Source organism: Haemaphysalis longicornis, unplaced genomic scaffold (assembly GCF_048455015.1).
Source record: "Haemaphysalis longicornis isolate Haplotype H1 unplaced genomic scaffold, Haemaphysalis longicornis Haplotype H1 scaffold_7, whole genome shotgun sequence".
Lineage (NCBI taxonomy): Eukaryota > Metazoa > Arthropoda > Arachnida > Ixodida > Ixodidae > Haemaphysalis > Haemaphysalis longicornis.
In genome coordinates, this window is record NW_027526422.1 from 175,317,919 (window position 1) to 175,337,671 (window position 19,753).

The 19,753-nt window shown below is 48.5% G+C and overlaps 1 protein-coding gene across 1 annotated transcript in view; it reads right to left on the reverse strand.

The window, feature by feature from the left end:
- Positions 1 to 401: 401 nt before the first annotated feature.
- Positions 402 to 19,753, reverse strand: part of LOC144147238 (E3 ubiquitin-protein ligase RNF10) — a 40,825-nt gene continuing 21,473 nt past the window's right edge. The window contains exons 10-15 of the mRNA XM_077679315.1: positions 19,573 to 19,690; positions 18,019 to 18,120; positions 10,381 to 10,515; positions 9,175 to 9,305; positions 2,815 to 3,055; positions 402 to 899 (exon numbers count right to left, since the gene is read on the reverse strand). Of these exons, the coding sequence (XP_077535441.1) occupies positions 808 to 899; positions 2,815 to 3,055; positions 9,175 to 9,305; positions 10,381 to 10,515; positions 18,019 to 18,120; positions 19,573 to 19,690 (819 nt within the window). The 3' untranslated portion in view covers positions 402 to 807. The remainder of the gene's footprint in view (positions 900 to 2,814; positions 3,056 to 9,174; positions 9,306 to 10,380; positions 10,516 to 18,018; positions 18,121 to 19,572; positions 19,691 to 19,753) is intronic.

Here is a 19,753-nt window from a genome sequence, read left to right on the forward strand (position 1 = left end):
CCGCCTCCTGGGGAGCAGCTGTGGCGGACGCTCGCCTGTTGCGAGTCAAATTGGGCGCAATATAGTACATGACATAATGTGTCACCAACATTTCTTGCTTCTAGGAACCTCAATAACCTGCTCCAACACATCAAGCATCAGAACAGCTTGCTTTCTATGGCTGGAGGAGGGGTTAACGAGAAGACTGCAATGACACTATGTTGAGTCTCTCTAGGGGGGGGGACATGATCGTCACTGGGGGATAACTGTGCACCCTTTCTAATATGCGAGGCCTTAAGAGAGAGGAGGTGTGTATTTGCATCTGCACTTCGCTTGTTCATCTGTAGATCAGGTAGGAATTTTTTACCAAATCATATGAACCTCTTAGCTTCTGTATGGTGCACAACATCACACACCAAAACTGAATCCAAACAAGCGCACTTTATTGATCATACCACCACGTTCTTTACAAAGGGCCGATCCAATCTCACTCGCGACACATTCTAAGAGCAAACGACAACAGCAACCAAACAAACACAAACCATTTTGAGTTTTTTTTTAAGGGTTTAACAGTAGTCATGGATCCCTGAGGAATCCACACACAGGCTTTATTCTTCATCTTTGTCAAAAACAGGTAACCCAAAAGCAAACGAAAGAGATATGCCGCATATGACTTGAAAAAGGGTTGATAAGAACTCCTGAGACGCCATCTCACTTTTTCCTTTTTCTTTTCTTTTTTTTTTTTTTTTTTTCCCTTTTTGGCTGGTGAACCAAGGCCGCCCCCTGTTCTCTGTTCTGACAGTGTCCCAGCAAGGGGGGGGGGGGGGGCTACTTGCTCCGGTTCATGGAGGTTGCGAACAGGAGGGTCATGTTCTTCTTCTTGTTCTTCTTCGATCCAGGCTTGCCCTTGGGTGGCCCATCTGCAAATGGCCAGGCCAAAGTACATGGATTACAACACTCCTGCAGCAACACGAGAAGAAAAAAGAAATGCACCCACGGACCCCATACGGATGCTGTAAAGCGCTGGTGTTTACCTTTGTGTTACTCCTTAAATGGTTCATTAAAGTCGTTCTCATTATACGCTGCGTGGTTGTTGTATTTTCTTTCGTTCCTGTTCCTACTCGAGGTGTCGCTAGAAACTCCCACTCCTTTATGTAAAGCCTTTGGGAATGGAAAGTATTCAAATAAATTTTGACTGGAAAACATTTATTGAACATAAAAGTGGGTGACTTTTTTAGTCCAGATAGCCGCGAGCCAGCGCAGGTGTTTGGGCGCGAGCGATGAGGCGTTTTTGGTCCTTGCACCGTGAGCTGACCAGCTCAAATAAACAAACAAACAAAAAATAAATAAAAATAATAAATAAATAAATAAAACCTTTCACCTCCTTTAAGAGCCCAGAACCACTATCATCCGGCCAGCAATGGGTGAAAAGACATGTGAACGGGAGTTGCCAAAAGGGGGCCAATAGTTTCTGTGCGGACGAAGGGCAGCTCAATTCCGCTTATTTCTTCTAGAGGGTTATGCTAAAGAGGCTCATTATAGACTCCATATACGGGCTTCAGTGCATATCGGGTTAATGCTCTACTGGACAATGAGCGCATGATTTGCCTCATCCCTCTGGGATCCACAAGGTGAAAAGCAGCTCAGGTAGTATTCCCAAGCAATACTTACATATTGTGCACTGTTAACTGCTGCGGGATTGGACTACCTAGGCGAGTGCATTTAGTATTTCCGCAATTTGGAGCTCTAAGAAGGAAGGGGGAAGGCAGTCCATTGCAGTTGAACCCCGTTACAAGAGACACGTACCGGGCAGCAGTTTGTGTCTCTTATATGAGAGACCTCTTATAAGCAGGGAACCATGTTTTCCCAACGTAATGATCCTGTAGCTCAGGGTGGGCACTGTATGGCTAAAATAAGGTCAGATGAACACTCCAGCATGTCGCAAAAGGTTTGTTCCAATTTATGTTTGGCCCCCAGAATTTATAAAACAGTTCTGAATCTTTGTTTGCTTCATGACTGTATATACACCGATTTTAACAACAGCTCCTACAAGCTTTCTCTCCTTTTACTGTTTGCGGAAGATGAGTCATAGATGTTGAGTTCACAAGCCTGACGAATAGACCGAGTGTGCGGCTTTTTCTGCTGTGTGCCCTGGCTTTGCAGGACTCAACATCCGCAATGCTTCTTGAGTGGGAGCTACGCGATTGGGAGAGCCCACTGCGCACTCCCGCTATTGTTCGTTAGCACAGAAGCCCACATGCGCAGTCACGCTCATATGCATGGCTCTATATTGCATTTCCATTGGCAGGGCCTCTCGTCATCGTTTCACAGCTGACTGAACCACTGTGTGCTTGCTGAAGTTATAGTATAACAGCAACTGCACATGTCTGTCATCCCCCTTTGTTATCCCAACAGTTGCAACTGCAGTTGGCGACTGGTAGCACCGCATATGAAGTTAAAAAGCCTGTTACAAGTGAGATTGTAGACCAAAATTTAAGGATAACTAGTTTTTATAACCAACTATCTTATACAAAAGAGGTCAATTTAATGGGAAAGATAGGGCAGCCATCCATGTGGGTGATTAACGTCTCTTATACCCGACTGCCTCTTATATCCATGCCTCTTATAACAAGGTTCAACTGTACTCGTGAAATCAATGGAAGGCATGGAGCAAGCATCCGTTGCACATGTTGCCAAGGGCTAAAATTTTGTGCCTTCTCAGAACCGGGGTCTGCCTGGCTTCCAGTACGCTGACTACACGGGCAGTGCAGAGCACAGCCCAGTGCATGCTTGCCCTAACTTGGACACCAAGATCCGACAGGGTGCTGCGCCCACCTGGTGACTGGTCGGCAGCCTGGGCAGCGGCGGCAGAAGCGGCAGCGGCCGCGTTGAGGGCCTCCTCCAGGGCCAGGCTGAACGAGTGGCGGAACAGGGGCACGGGGCAGCCGTCCTCGTCGTCCTCCGAGTCGGCTGCTGCTGCTGGGCCGCCCCTGGCCGCTGCTGCGGCCGCTCGGGTGGGGGCACTGCGGCTCACTGCCGGCCAACCACCGGCCGCACTGCTGCGGGTCTGCACCATCTGGCAGTGTGCGGGGGAAGTGAGGCAGGGGGGAACGTTCACTCGAAGCAACCACTTTATCCTTCACAGGTTCTTCGGCACACTTCCCGAGGACAAAGGGGGATGGCTTCGATCAGATATTGCTAAGACTGCGCATTCTGGAAACCCCTCCTTTTACTCTGCTCTCACATTTGGAACTGCGCGAGGCAAACCAGCACATTTTTAACACCTGTCACACAAGCAACCTTCACAAAAAAATGATCACCAAAAATGATGCCTCAACTATGCCCAAGGCAGAAAGAAACTGCTTATGGTCCCTTACCGAGCATCATCACAATTTTCTGTTCTCCTTTGACCTACACATGAGTTTGAGGCTGCCCGACCGACTACCCCGCCAGCTGGAAACGTTTCATAGAATGCGACTCAATGCGTCATTCACAAGTGCCTACTTGTATCGTATAGGCCAGCCAGAGTCCCAGCCCATTCTGCAACGACTGTGGCTCCCCTGAAATTGTCGAGCATGTCCTACTAGAGTGCTCCACTTACACCAACACAAGGAGCCGTTTACGACAGAAGGTGGAACGTCTTCACCCTGGACCAATTACGCCGAGTTTGGTACTCGGACCATGGCATTCCACCTAGTCTCAACAAACATCCTGGACACATTATTTGACTACCTTGAGGATATTGGCATCGCTGCGGCATTATAGGCCCCTTTAGCGTGGACAGCCCCCACTATAGCTTATACCCCTAAACATGATGCTGTCTCTTTTCTTTCTCTTTTCCTCTACTACTCTTTGTCGTAATAATCTACTGTCTTTTCTGCGTTTTCCTTCTTGCAGAGTTGCAATTTCTTCTTTAATAAATACATCTCTCTCTCTCTCAACCAGAAGTTATATGCAGGTATGCAGACCAAATTATTCTTGCCTTGCACCTCTTCAGGCAAAGCATGTGGATTGATTGATTGATTGATTGATTGATTGATTGATTGATTGATTGATTGAGTGGTTGATTGTGAGGTTTAACATGCTGACGCTACACACGTGATGAGGCATGCTGTAGTGGAGGTCTCCAGATTAATTTTGACCACCTGGAGATCAGAGGAGCTAAAGAAACCTAGTTTTCATGCAGAAGGACCATTTCCAGGAGGTTTTTATTATTGAGCTATTAATGGACGAATTTTCCATACGCATTCCAGAAAAGGTGCAAGTTGTGCTCATTGACGAGTTGGTGCCGCCAGCATGTCATTTCTCACCTAGCGAACTGCCTTGGGCACCGTGAAACCAACCTAAAACACGCCACAGTTGTGTGACCTGCACAACATCCCACAGGGTCGCATAACTAGAAAGTGGAAGAAAAATATTTTCCCAAACGATAGTTTTTCAAAGCCACCATACTCTTCCTAGTCTTCTACTAGGTTACACAACATTTACCCACACTTTATTCTGAACAACAGAATTCAGCACAACTGCTCTCAGCAGCTAATTATCCCTGACACTTCCCACGAAATCTGGTAAGCAGTTCACAACTTCTTTTTTAATCATCGCTGAAATGGCGTCAGCGTTAACAGATCTGGTGGCTGCTGGCACAGATCTGGTGGCTGCTGCCCTTCTCATTTCTCCCATGTGGAATGCCAAAATTTCCCCAGTGTTCCCAACAGCAGGTTACAGCACACCATGGTGACTACTCTCCTTGGATAAGCTACTGAACACCCAAATACTGCACACGCATGCACTGAAACCCTATTTCCAGCAACACAGTTACATTACTCAATCACAAAATGGAGGAAGAAGAAACATTCGTTTGCGAGCACAGTTAGTTGACAATGGTGGCCACAGGGGCAACCAGTGAAGCTTTAGCCTTCTGGTCTGAGCTGCACAACGCCTCTCCCACTGCCCACGCGGTTATTTTTCGATAGGGATCTCTCTGGCATCCCCACATCAGGTGCTGAAGGGTGCCGAGGGACTGGCAGGCACTGCATTCAGGTGAAGGGTATACGGCTGGGTGAGCCGGGTGTAATTTAGCAGGACTGGGAAAAGTGCTTGTTCGTAAAAGACACCACGTGTGTTCTCGATGGACGGTGACGCGTGTGTGCTGGAGGGTAGACATGACGAGAGCGGTGGTAATGCGCGGTAATTTTATTGGACGTGGTCATCCGGTGTCCTGCGGATCTGGTGCCATGGTAAGGGAACTAACTGACCCCAGCTCAGATGGAGAGTTCTTCAGCCATACTGTGGGCAACTTACTACCTAAACAACATAGCTTTAGAACCAGTTACCGTATGTACTCGCATAATCCTCACACTTTTTTTTCGGAAAAGTCAATGCAAAGTTAGGGGTGCGAGAATTATGCGGGGGGAAAAAAAATCCGGTGCACAGTGCTGCCAATTTGCCTTATGCCAATCCCGCTAAATGTAGCGGTCGTTTTTGTATAGGTAAGCTCAGTGTTGCCAACAGCAGCTTTTTCTTTTTATCTTATTATTTACAACGTAAACAGTCTCTTGTCGATCAGCGATCATGAAATTGCCGCCTTTGCTTTCTGGCGCGCGCCCTATCTCGTCGTCGTATGTGCGTGCCCTACTCCAGTAACGCACGCTGAAGTCGGTGACGCCGAAGTGCCTGCCTGCGGCACGGTTGCCGTGTTTGATCGCGTACTCTATCGCTTTCAATTTGAAAGCGGCAGTGTAGCTGGCGTTCCTCCCCATGGCGAAACGGCACCAAGCACAAAACGAAGAGATAAAAAAGTTCTCAAAATGGCAGCGAGCTATCCACCACTGACGCGAGTGACTCACTGACTGCTGCCGCTCAACGACGGGACCACGACGGCGACACAACGACACGACAGCGGGCTGCGCGAACACTGTCTAGTTGCGCGCACGCGAAACATGCACGAAACCGGCTCAAGGACAGTGTGAGTAGCGTGTTAGGGCGCCTGTTAGGAAGTAGCCATGCAGGTTTTTAGGGCGCCTGGATGGCCTTGGATACACAGCGCTCTCCGCCGAACGGAGAGGCGGCGGGGGAGGGCACGCGTTGGATATCGCGTGCACCAGCGTGTTTCGCGAGCAGGCAACTTTCGCCGCTGCAAAGTTGGGGGTGCGAGGATTATGCGAGGAACTAAAAATCCAAGTTTTGGTGGCTCACATTAGGGGTGCGAGGATTACGCGAGTAAATACGGTACATCATATAAGTACCTGGGAGTGCACATTACAACTAACTTCAGCTGGTCAACACATATTGAACATATCAACAATGCTAACAGCATGTTAGGGTATTCACGTCGAAATTTTTCTAGAGCCCCATCGTCACTGAAATTATCACTTTACAAATCCCTGATACGCCCCAGGTTATAATACGCGGCATCGGTATGGGATCCAAGCCATGAAAATCTAATCGCTTCTCTCGAGCTTGTTCAAAATAATTCCATTCGCTTTATCCTATCAAACTATAACCGTACTGCTAGCATATCTTCAATGAAAAGCAGCCTTTCCCTTCCCTCTTTATCATCACGCAGGAAACGTTTTCGGCTAACCACGCTGCACAAAATATCTCATCATTCCACCCTGCGCAACGAACTCTTACCCCAACAACCACTGTACATTTCCCATTGCATTGATCACCGTCACAAGGTGGACATTAACTATTATCACACAAAATCTGCCACTCAGTCATTCTTGCGACGTTCATCCCAGGAATAGAACCACCTTCCAGATGAAATTGCGGGTATCACTGATAACCAATTGTTCCGAGCCGCCCTAGCCAGTATTGTATAAGCAGGAAATACAGTTAAACCTCGATATAACGAAGTCGTACTTGGGGCCGCAAATTTCGTTAAATCGAGAATTTCGTAAAATCGAAGTTTCGATTTTACAGTTCATTTAACCAGTTATTGGGGCTTTAACACTTTGGCCCTCGCCAGGCAACAACTGCTATGTAGTTACCTCTCCAATTAAAGCGAAATTTGTACGAAAACTGGCCGCGAAAATTGTGTGAATTAAGAGTTTCAACACTTGGGCAATGGAATTCGCATAGCCGACGGTAGTTCATGTGTCATCGTAAAACCGGTGCTTTTTCCGCAACGCCTCATTAAATATGATAGCAGACTAGGTTTCCACTTTTTCTTTTTTCATTTCGGTCACTACTAAATGCCGGTGTTAGTCAATTGAACCCGCGTCCATGTCCCGTGAACTTCACCCCGCCGAGGTGCTCGTTCGAAGTTACGCCTCTTTTCGTCCATTCAGTGGTAGGCTTAGGCGCGGCGGGCCAACAGCGGAAGGCTGCTATGAAACTTTCGAAAGACTTTTTTCATGTACAAAAGCTCTGCAGTATGGGCGCGTGATGCAACCACAACACTCGAGATAAAGCCATGATTGCGAGTTGAGCGGAGTACACGCGGACCGCTTCACTGTGTGGAGCAGCGCTTACGTGCTCCGGAAAGCGGAAAGCTTACATTAAAAATCTTCCGGCCAAATTCGATTAAGCAATTACTTTTATGCCCACTGAGCCCTTACGAAACTGATTTCTCCGCACCGCAGCTGTCTAATGAACGCTGGTGAAACGAAGATGACCACGTTCAAAGAGAGCAATTTATTGCCACCAGCACTCGATGTTCAAGCCGTAGTGAAGAAGTCTGTAAGCAGTGCTTGGCGTTTCTTGACCAGGGCGGGCTTTACGTGACGCTCGTATGCTGACAGCGCTCGTATGCTGCTGTGCACCTGCGTGCCTCCGCAGAACATCGATGGCATCCATCACACTTCGGTGGCTGTCAGTTTCACCGAACTTCCTCAGGCTCTTGTTCGGAACACTTTTCTTTCTCTTGGAGTGCTCATGCTGCTTACAAGACTCACCTAACGATGCACGAACAAAATATTAATTTGGTTACCAGCGAGCACAACCTAGAGCAGCAGCACCGTGAGCAATGACGCGCAGAAAAAAAAAGCTTGAAGTAGGCTTCGGCAGCCTAAGCATAGAGGGCGCTGGCGTAGGCAACGATGGAGACGTCAAAATAGTGGCCGCACTATTAAACCGTTTATGACCGCTAGCGGTTTGTGCAGCTTCGTTCTTCGCTTTTAATTGTTGTTAACCGTAGATTTCACCGCTTTTCTTTCATTTTAGCCTTCAAGAGTCAATTTGAGTACTGAAGTTTTTCAATGTAGGGCCTGAGAGGCAAAATAAAACGTGCCCCGACCGGAATTTCGTTCTTCCTTTCTTGCCGTGACTTCGTTAAATCGAAAGCGCCGCACAAAATTACTTCGTAAAATCGAGACAAAAATACATGCATTTACCGAAATTTTGTTGAAAAACTTGAAAAAATTCGTTATATCGCGAATTTCGTTAAATCGAGGTTCGTTATATCGAGGTTCAACTGTATCTAATATTTCATCTCTGTTTATGTGACCACATTGTTGAGATAATACTAATTTGTTCTGTCTTTTTTTTTTTTTCCTTTTTATGCACACCACGTTTTTGTAACCATGCTACCTCATTTTATGCCTTTTTTGTACTACTCCCCTCTGTAACGCCTTTGGCCCTGAGGGTATAATAAATAAACTTCATTCCCCTCCAGGCCAGTGTGCACTGGAGTACGGATGATTTCTACGGGGGATGTTGGGGGTGGTCCATGTTGGAGAATTGCGAGTGCCTGATGCAAAATAAAGCTGGAGGTGAAATTTTGACTGGTTTCAGTATCGGTGAAGACTGTGGAGGGGGGCTGGCTTTTGTGTTAGCACTACTGCTACTGCCGCCCCTTCCACCATGGCTGGGTTGGTGGCGTGGATGGTCGCTGGACTTGATTGGAAGGGCAATGGGAGACGTTTGAGAAGGCACCATGCGACAGACATTCTGCTGCATCAACGTAGTGGACGTAAGCTTTGTCGCAGTAGTGTCCAATGCACTTATGTGTGTTGCAAACGCCTTTTGGTGTGAAATTGTGGGTGCATGTTTCTCTCAGTGTAGGCTTGATATTTAAGTTAGCATGGATGCCGTGAGGGAGTGTGGTTTTGTCTTCTCGGGGGGTCTGTTGAACGCCAATCTACCTGCTAGCAAGCCTGCGTTGATCAGTGGCTGGTTCTTCTTCTACTGCTGTCTCCTGGTGCCCTACTGTGCTCTGCTCCCCCGAAAGGCCAGGGGAAAAGTGGTGCCCACCTGAGCAAAGGACACCCGGGTGCCGGAGTGGCCGCCTGCAGGGGTGGTGGCCCTGTCGTCCTCAGCCACGCTGCTGCCACTGCTGTGCTGCTGCTGCGGCTGATGCAGCTGCTGATCCTCTGGGTCACTCACTGCAGGGGCAGCAAGGAAGGAGGCACACAGGCTGACACACTCGCCCGCCTCAATATTTGCCAGTAGGCACGTGCAACACTCATTGGTGCATTTGAAAAAAATACGAAGGAAGTGAAGATTCTGTTTGGATAACTTCAAATCAAAGTGAACACTTTCAAACCCAAGCACATATTTGCAATTTTCAACACCAAAACTGATACTGAATATTTCTCAAGCATGCTCCACGAACTAGCTTGTAGAAAAAAAAAAGACTAGTTTACATGTATTTCCGAAACTTTGCTACGGCATAAAACAAACCAAGCTTAACTGCTGCTTTCAACTTTAAATTAGACATTTCAATAGACCCTCTACATTCACCTCATGTGGGCACCTCTAACTAAGGTTTTACCATTAGTATAAATGTTTTTAATCAATCAATCAATGTGTTGAGGGTGCAACTATAAAGAGTGCCATGTCATCTCTCTTCCTTTGTTTATCCCTGTGTCGTGAGCACTTTGAACACTAAGTTCAACAGCTACCAACTATCCCAACTTTGTTCTACTGCTGCGAGTATACATTCTGACAAGCTATCAGAATATATTCCCCTCAGTTCCCCTCAAAAATAAATGAATGGAAGTAAAACAAAACACAAGTGGTAGTTTCATGGACGCTCATGTCCATTCTCAAAAAGGAATTCAAAAGGAACTTGGGCCAATCAATCCCTGCCCAAGTGTTGGACCCCTGTGTTTGTGGCTTAGGCCTAATGGCAGGATGTTGTACACACAGGTTCCCCCTTAATGTGCAGCGTAAGCACAAAATGAAAAATAATGGAGCTGAGCATTACCCAATACACCTTAGCAGTGCTATACCCCTTGACGACGACAGCTTTGGGCCCTGCACGAGCAAAGTTAAAAATTCTGCATGCTGCCAATGCAGTAAACACGGAGGGACATGAGCGGCCCACCACAGAGACCGACAAACAATGCTACCAACTGTCCGTGATCAGTCTCTCTTGTGTGCTGCTGACGCCTCCCCACCTTTTTCGAAGAAACAACTGTGGCATCAACTGGCCCAGTGCCCCCTCCCCTAACGTACCTGTGTGCAGGGTGTCCTCGGAGCAGACTGAGGAGGCCGGTGGGGAGGGCTCTGCGGCGGGTGGCTGCTGCTGTGCTCCAGGCTCGCAGCTGGGGAAGTGGCGCACGCTGTCCAGCTGGTAGCGGGCACCCCCACCTGTGGGGCACAGGACGCTAATGATGACTGCCTCTGCCAAGCTGGGCCGCTTGGGCAAGCCCAGTGGTGGTGGCCCCAGGCGTGCAGGGTGTCCTCCCTGCCACACTGACCACTGCCACACATGTCAGAGGCACATCACAGGCCTTGTGTTTTGTGTTCCAACTGGCACACAAAACACAAGGGAAAAAAAAATGCAGGAAGGAGTGAGAACTAAAAAAAAAAGGCGTGTGCAATTTCAAGATTCCTGCAGAAATCAACCGCCTGCTTGGAGTACCCTGTACGCCGCTTGTGCAACGTGTCGACCGTGCTTTAATGCGACAGATTTAACGGAGATCCATAAAGTGGAGTGCCGTATTTGCACGATTCTAATGTGCCCCTGAAGGCAACATGCGGGTAAGTTTCCGTAGGAAATTTGAAGGAATAATTTGCCGCCGATTCTACAAAGCAGATGTAAAAGACATGACGCCACATACCTGGCAGAGATTTTATTTGAAGCACCCAACAATGGCAGCAAAAATCTCTTGCACTGCATAAACTTGCCTATCCAACTCCCACTGGCATTAAAGCTGGACTGGGTAACATTGAAAGTGCCTGCGATTTTTTGTTGCTTGATTTTCATAATTTTACATGGCGGGCCATTGATTTCCACTCCCACCTGGCAGTCCAACAACTTCTCGTGAACTTCGTGCTCAGGGCTGGTGAATTCTTGCATGAAATTATGGCTTTGCTTTGTTAACGTTAATCGCGCACACACACATCTGGGACACCCAGTGTGCATGATGCTGATGCTGCTCCTTTCCCCTCGCTGTCTACAACAAAAATTACCGTGTGCTTGATGTACACTCTCCCAAAATTTTAATAATACCACGGGACTGACAACAGATCGGCATGTCAAGCTACAGCACAATAGTGCAAGAGAAATAGGCAAGAGCACACGCAAGCGCAAGAAGTCCCCTCCTTTGTGAGCATCGTCCGCTACGCTGTTTCCTAGAGAACAATATACCCCCTGCCATGGTATCAGCATGCCTTTGCTTGCGAGAAACGCGAGAAACCAGAGTTATTTGAAGCACATGCGCATCTGCAATGCGCGCTTGATTTTGCTTTCGTATCACGTGTGGGGCACGGGCATCGGGAATGCACTTAGGGCGAAATCAGGAGTCACGAATCAGGGCTGCTGCCTAGCTACCTTTGGTGGGTGGCAAAACGACACTCCCACAGCAGGTAGCACATGCACATGCTACATGCTCTCGCCTATTTTGCCGCTGAACACTGTGATAAGGTGCTGACATGCCGATTGGTCGTCGCTCTCGTGATACCATTAAAAATTTGGGAGGGTGCACATAAAGGTACCATAATGACTGAAACAAGGCACTAACTGCAGCAGCAGAAATGTGTGCAACTGCTGGCCAAGGTATGCGCACAGAGGAATGGGTACACCAATGTGTACATATGGGACGTTGACAGATTGTTTTGGATTGCACTGAGTTGAATTTTTGTAAGAATTTGTGCCCACAGCCATGCTGCTGGCATCATTTAAGCCGATTTCGGTTCTGAGCCTGATTGATGGGTAGAGCCCCTAGCTTTCCGCGATTCCGCAATTCCGCGAAAAATCGCGGAATTACACTGCTTTCGCGGAATTTAAAAAAAAACGTTAAAAGTGTGGTGCTACATCCCCAAAACGATATACAGTACAACCTCATTACAACAGACCATGATAGTGATCATGATTTCAGTCTGCTATAAAAGAAGTATGAACAATCCAAATACTGTTACTACAGACTTTTACTCATGCAGTGATGCTACCACTGCGCCAATTGCGCCAAACTGCGCCCAAGGGCTCTGGCTGCTACATCCTGCTACATTTCTTCTAAATTTGGCGATTCTGCGCCCAACCTGCGCCCAAGGGTGTACGCCGACATAAGTGAAACTAACTACTTGAGTTTCCCCATTGAAAGCGACATGGCAGTGCACCTGTTTTCAGGACGCAATCCGAGCCAAGCCAAAGCAAACTGGTCCTTGTTGCGATAACGGCGATGATGCGTTTTGCGGCTGGCGCCTCGTAGGGGTTGTGAAATCTCCCCCCTACCCGAGACTGTTAATTCCGTGCAGTGCGCTTCGCACCTATTGGACTCGCGAGATCGGCTGCCGCCGTCACCACCGTCCGCCTCGTGATATTCGGGCCGCAATATGCGTCGGGATATGCGTGCCGTACTCGTGAAGTTCGGCAACTACTTCAGGCGTCGCGAAATTGCCGTAGTCGCTCGCCAATGCGCCCCAACAGCATACGCGTCGACCAGGTGCCTGCAGAGTTGTGCTAGAAGAAAAGTAGGCAAGAGATGAGGACGCAAGAGTTGTAGTTACAGTGGAATCTGGATGATACAAATTTCTGATAAGTCCCAGCGAAATCGCACTGTTTGAAATGGGAAAAAAAATTGGCTCTTACGAACGGACCTGCGGTGCTAGGCGGATGATAAGGAGTTGGGGAGGCGCCCGGCTGTCGAGCGAGCAAGCTACGGCGACATACGGGCTCTCTGCCCTCTTTGTTGCTCTTTCTCCAGGAATGGCCAAGCTGTTTTCTGCTCGCGAAAACGCGCCGCGCACTCCACAGGCACGCTGACACCGCCGCGAAACCGCCCGCACGCTATGCGGGGCGCGGCCGGCCGCGGCAATATGGCGGCGGTTTCGGTCGCGAAGTGGTGCGGGACGCTCAAGAGACCGCTTCTAACCGCTCTTTAAAATGCCGCTCAAAGTACACACGAAGTTTCTTGTGCGGTAAATGAGCTAATAATGTGAGCAAAAACGGTGCTATAAAACATCATCCGCGCCGCTAGTGAAAGCGCCCATGAAATATTTGTCAGGGTGCTAAGCCTAAACATCTCCGGCGGTCTTGAGCGCTTCGTAACTGCCGCCATGAGGCACACGCCTTCCCATTGGAGCAAGTCGTCATTACGCTTCACGCGTAATTACGCCTTCGCGCGTAATTTTCTGACTGCGGGCGCCGAATCGCCGACGCGGGCGTGAAAATATCGCGCGCACAACGCCGACGCGCACGAATCGCGTGCAAAAACACTCCTGTAGTGAGTGAACTTGAGCACCGCGAGTGAGGAGACAAAAGTCCAGAAAGGACCGCTCAGCGACATGGAGGTTAAAAAAAGGGCAGAAAAACGTCACGGATTTCGTCACGCGAAAGTAAAAAAAGAAATAATCGAAAAGTTGTTTTAGTGCTTAATTTTTTGGTCTGTGTTATTCACACAAATTTCGGATGATACGAATATTTTTCGCGGTGCTGCGAGATTCGTATCATTGAGATTTTACTGTAAACAGATGAGAATTTGCAAAGTGCAAGGGGGAGAAAATAGTATGCAAGGGCAGGAAACGGTTACATAGTTCGGGCTGCGCGCCGGTGAGCGAGTACGGCAATTTCACGACGCCTGACGCTGTATCCGAGCTTCACGACTACGGCACGCATATGACGACGCCCGTCTTAGATTTCATACGTGGAAATTGAAGGTGAAATGCGCGCATGTGGCCTCGCAGGGAATTAACATGGTCTCGGGATGGGGGGGGACTAGTGGGCTACCTTGCCATTAAGGGAGGCGTTTTGGTTGCTTGCGGTAAACGTGTCGTGAAGGGGCAAGATTCAGCCTGGTGCTGCATGTTGGTTGCCAGAAGTGGCTGCCCGCTGCCTTTGTAAACAATAGCGCTGCTATTGGTGGCTTGTCATTTTAGACCCTTACGGTGGCAGCGCTGACGCTGCTAAATAGTGATGCATGTGCAACACGGGGAAGAGCGCGATGTTCAATTATTCAGTCAAAGCCGTGGCACTACTGATGTTATTGGTCCGTGCTCCCACGATAGCCTTCCAATTGTGCTCGATTTTACATACAGTAGAATCTCGATGATACGATTCTGGGTGATACGAATTTCGGGATGATACGAATTTCTGAAAAGTCCCGGCAAAATTGCATTGTTTGCAATGGGAAAAATTTCGGCTGTTACGAACGGACCTGCGTGGCCCGGCGGATGATACGAACGAGCCGGCGAGGCGCCGACTGCCGAACAAGCAAGTGACGGCTCTCTCTCCCCATTTGTCACTCTTCTTTCTCCAGAAACGGCCGGGCTGTTGTGCTCGCGAAAACGCGCCCCGCACGCGCCGCGAAACCTCTCGCACGCTGCGCGCGCCGCGGCCGGCGGAGGTAACATGGCAGCGGCTTCGGCCACGAACTGGCACGGCCGCTTGAGCGACTGCATCTAGCCGCTCTTTAAAATGCCACTCAAGGCAGACACGAAGTTTCTTGTGCAGTAAAGGAGCTGATAACGTTGGCGAAAACGGTACTATAAAACACCATCCGCGCCGCTAGTGAAAGCGCCCATAAAATATCTGCCGGAGTGCTAAGCCTAAACATCTCGGTCAGAGCCAGCGGGCTGTCTCGAGCGTTTCGCAAGTCGTCAGCATCTTTTTCTGACCAAGGTAGGAGATACCGCGAGCGCGAAATCGTCAATGCGGCCTTGAAAATACAGCGCGCGCAAAGCCGAGGCGTGCGAATCGCGTGCGAAAACGCACCATGCGGTTCCCGCTTGACTGTTGCGGCGTGCAGCGAGCTTGGACACCGGGAGTGAGGAAACAAGCGCGAAGCTAGGCAAAGCGTTACGCGCTCCAGAAAGGACTGCTTTGTGACGTGGGGGTTTTCGCGGTCCCGCGAGATTCGTATCATCGAGATTCTACTGTATTGAGACGAACAATTTTTAGTTTGTTCATAGTCAATCTTCTATTGTCTAAAAATGAGAGCTTGTTTTTTAAATTTTTGTTGTGCAGGCCGCTGCACAAAGTCCAATGCAGACATCCTTCAGGAGACTGATGAAAATGGGGACAAAATATCCATGTGCAGGGTTCTTTTAATTTTTTATTATAGTTGAAGGGAGTGCTTTTAGCGATTATCTATCATGAATGCAATACGTGTCTTAAAATTGCTTTTATCAACACCTGCTCCGAAAGCTGGTTTTGCTGCTCCAAAACGCATTTTTGCCTGCTCCAAAAGCTGCTCCAAAGCGGCCTAAGCCGGTAGCATCACTGTTCATGGATAAAGTCTGTTATAACAAGAGTTTGGAATTTTCAACTGTTAAAAACAAATAAAAAAAACTAAGCTGGTCATTTCTCGAGATTCAGTTACAAATTAAACAGGTTGGTATTTTAGGCCAACAAACCTTCAGGATGAATTGGGTTTTTCAGCAGTTTCATCCTCTTGTGACACTATAAAGCACGTCACAAAATGATGTGCATGACTCTTACATTTGCTGGGCTCCTGTTGTATGGCACCCCGTCAAACTTTTGATTCACTCATACTGTTATTTCTCTGTTGCACGTCTTCAACCTACACTTGCATTTCCATTGTTTTCACATGAATATAAATGAAATGCAAGTAAAGACCTCATTGCTAAGCTTGGAGATTTAGCCATCTATAATGTATGAGGGCATACATATTTTTGTTTTAATGAAGGTAACTTTCATATAATGATCTTATCTGTTGCACTATAGCACTGAAATTCTAAATCCTATTACTTGATTCCCAGGACATCACACCTATGCATACTGCAAGTGGATGCAAGAAGTTTCACTTCTACTAATTCACAATTATTTTTAATTGTTTCAAATTGCTTTTATTTGATTACAACTGTGAGGTAGCAACACAAAAACTGAAAACATACGTAACAAATGAATGGTGGTTGCCTGCACTTGAAAAGTCTGCTGTAGAGATGCAAAGCTGGACTTGTTAACCTTTCAAACTGGTCTGTTATATCCGAATGTATGTTGTAACAGAATCTGCAGTAAAGGAAGTTTAATCAATGGCACAGATAGGAAGACCAACCAAGCATTGCAAATCAGTATGTTGTATCCAAATATCTGTTGTAAGCAGATCTGTCGTAACGAGTTTCCACTGTATTCGGTGAAATGTGGCGGAAAAGTGGTATTTTCTATTAGCAATAGCAAAATGGTTTCTATTAATTGTCTGCAACGTTTTTACTGTTGAAAATTTAAATTTGCATCTGCGTATTCCTACCTTGTCAAATAATAAAAGTGGCTAGGAGGCGCAGCCTCCACCCGAATCAAGGGGCTCAGCCATAGCCACAGAAAGAGAACATTGCACACGACAAGGCCGGTCAGATTGCAAACAAATTGAAGGGTGCAATGAGCAAAGCGGCTAGCAAGGCGCTAGTATACTTGGAGCACTCTGACACTTGGAAGTTCTTCAAGAGTGTGAGGTGCTTGGATCCCCAGCAAATTGGGTGTCTCTCAGAGAAGAGATCAGAGTTTGGGGCCGTTCCTGGATTTATAGGCCTAGCTGCTGAATGGCAAGTGTACCTGAAGTCTGCCCAAGACCTCAAGTCTAGTGACTGCGACTTGGCACACGTTCATCCTAAACAAGAAAAGCCAGGTGAAGATTTTGAGGTCCTGGCTTTCTGGGCTGGGATGGATCCCCTGGCTCCAACACTTTCTTCCACTGCCCTTAAATACCTGTCGGTGCCAATCAACTCTGTTGACACAGAAAAGTCATTCAGTCGCTATGGTGACATCGTGCCTCACAAGCACCATTCTCTTGGTGAAGAAAGCACAAAGCATCACCAGAGGCTCAGCCACAACAGCTTCCTTCAGTTGTCAATAAAATCTAGCATGTTAGGAGTCTGAAGTGTCTAATGAATGAACTGTTACATGTACCTTATGCTGTTTCAATGTTGTCGCGGAATTTTGCAGATTCCCCTATCTAGAATCGCAGAATTTGAAATGTTCCACCGCAAAAAGTAAGGGGCCCCATTGATGGGTTTAACGTGCCAGCACTACGCAGGTGATAAGGTGCGCTGTAGTGGAGTGCTCCGGGTTAATTTTGACCCCCTGGGGATCTTTAAAGTGCGCCGAAATCTCAAACACACAGGCATTTTCGCTTTTCCCTTCCATGCCAAAAGTGGCCGCAGCGGCTGGGAATTGAACCCGTGCTCTTGTGATGAGCAGTACAACGCCATAGCCACTGAGCCACTGCAGTGGGTCCAATTTCAGTTCCGAGGCCGATCGTAACGCGCACACAAATTCAAAGGCCCCCTTTAGCAAAAACAGGAGTGTGTCAGAATCGCGCAAATACTGCAAGTTTCTGTGAGAGAAAATTTGATGCCCACCTGAAATGCTATGCAAGAAAGCTCTACAGCTTTCTCCAATATTTCACGGTTGAACAGCTAGCCTCCTGGTTAGCCCAGTTGGTAGAGTGACTACCCCGAAAAGGCAGTGGTCCCAGGTTTGAATCCTCGACCAGGACGAATTTTTCTTCAACCGCAAAGTTTGCGAGACAGCTGTATAGCTTTCCTTTGTACCACTGCCTTTCAGGTTGACATCAAATTTTCCTTCGCACATAGCTAAACTGTTGTCGTCACAGAGTGCAAGCCTTGCCAAGCACAGGCATGCAGCGAGCGGAGGGGATTGAGCAGCAGAGCAGACAAGAGCACAGCCGCACGCACCGTATCCCCGTCGACGCATCTCCTCCTGGGCTCGCAGCCGGTCCTGGCGCTTCTCGTTGCGCGCCCGGCGAGAACGCTGCCGCCGACGCTTCTCCACGTCCGCTGCAACAAGCCGCAAGGGCAGGCGCCCAGTAAGTAACGGGCGCTGGTCATCGTGTGCTCAGGTTCACCCCCAACCCTCAACCAGCAACACGCAAACACTGCGGCTCAAAACTACTCGCCTTGTATGCCTGTTGAATGTGCACCCAGTATGGCCAGGCCTCCACGCACTTGCAGCACTTTCATCTGACAGACACTCCATTCCACTCTATGCCTTCACAGACGAAATAGGGTTGCCGTGAGGAAGCAAGAACATCCCAGAAATTGGGGTAAGCCTGGCACCAAGTTTGTGGGGATTGCAGAGCTCCGCCATCTTTCCTATCTCTCTCGGCCTGCCGCGGAGGCGAGAGGGGTGGTACCTCTCTCTTCGTGGCCACGTGCTGCCCCCCTCCGGGAGGATGCCCGTGGGAGCGGGGGGCGCTGCCGAACCCCTCACGTGACAGGTTTGCCCGGAAGTTCCGGCGGCCTGGTCCGGGGCCGTCTACAAAGGGAGAGGCTCTTTGGATACGAACCATCGTCGGGAGCGGCCGTAAGTACGACTTGCTCCTTTTTGGCCTTCCTTTGTCCGCCCTCATGCCTGTCTCTCCCGTCCTAACTAAGGTGGTCTTGGCGGTGTAGAGCTACGCGCCCGACGTCCCCTTACTGCAGTGCAATAAACGTCGGAGTGGGCGAATTCTGTGTCCTGTGTTCCTTGCTGTTTGCTGCCGCTACGCCAAGTTGGTGATCCGTGGCGGTGTTCAGCGGAGTTAGCCTTGCGGCCGAATCTCGAGAATCGAGCTAGGCCGCCGCAAGAACCCTGGTCCCCACAAGTTCCAGCAACCCGATAGCATTAGTTTAACTGGTAAGCTTGTGTTTAGCACTGGAATGCCCCCTTCGCTATGTGCCCCTCAACCAACGTGACACGGAAGAATTTTTTTACTTCGTTTTAACAAAATCTACTGTGGCCCACACATTTAGTTTCCATCAAGGTTACAAAGACGCAGCTGTTGGCCAGCTGTTTATTGTCCTCACCAAGTGCAACAACCAGCTCCGAACATAAGGTGTATTTACAATACGGTGTAGCCCACATACAATGTAACCACTAATAGGGCAGGGCTGGGTATAATGCTGGTTTTCGTGACCACCAGTTTGCCTTCCATAAAACTCTATGCATAAGCATACTGCTTAAAATGCGATTACCCGAAGCCCAACACTGTAGTGCTATGTTTCTGGTGGGTCCGCTAATTGACCAGCGCAGTTGAGGAATCATTCTAGGGTCCCAAAAAAAAAAAAAAAAAAAAAAGGACAGCATGTGCTGTCTACTCGTTTAACTTGGACACAAAAAAGAAGAAAAAAGAACTTCTTTAGTCCATGTGTTCAGTTTGCCCTCACCTTGTTTTTCTGTTCTGCTCCCCGCCTCACACACTGCCCGACACAAAAAAGGTCAAAGGTCACCAGGGGGGGAGGGCAACGCACGGGCAAAGTGTTCCAGGGTGGCCTGTGTGACGACTGGAGGCTCCAGCTGAAGCTCCACCACCTGGATCTCGCAGGTGAGTGGAAGGTGGCGCAGGTAGCGCAGCCGCCGGCGAAGTTCCTGCATCGGGAAGGAGACCAAGAAAAGAGCGGATGGTTATGGATGGCTGTCCGTCGATGCCAG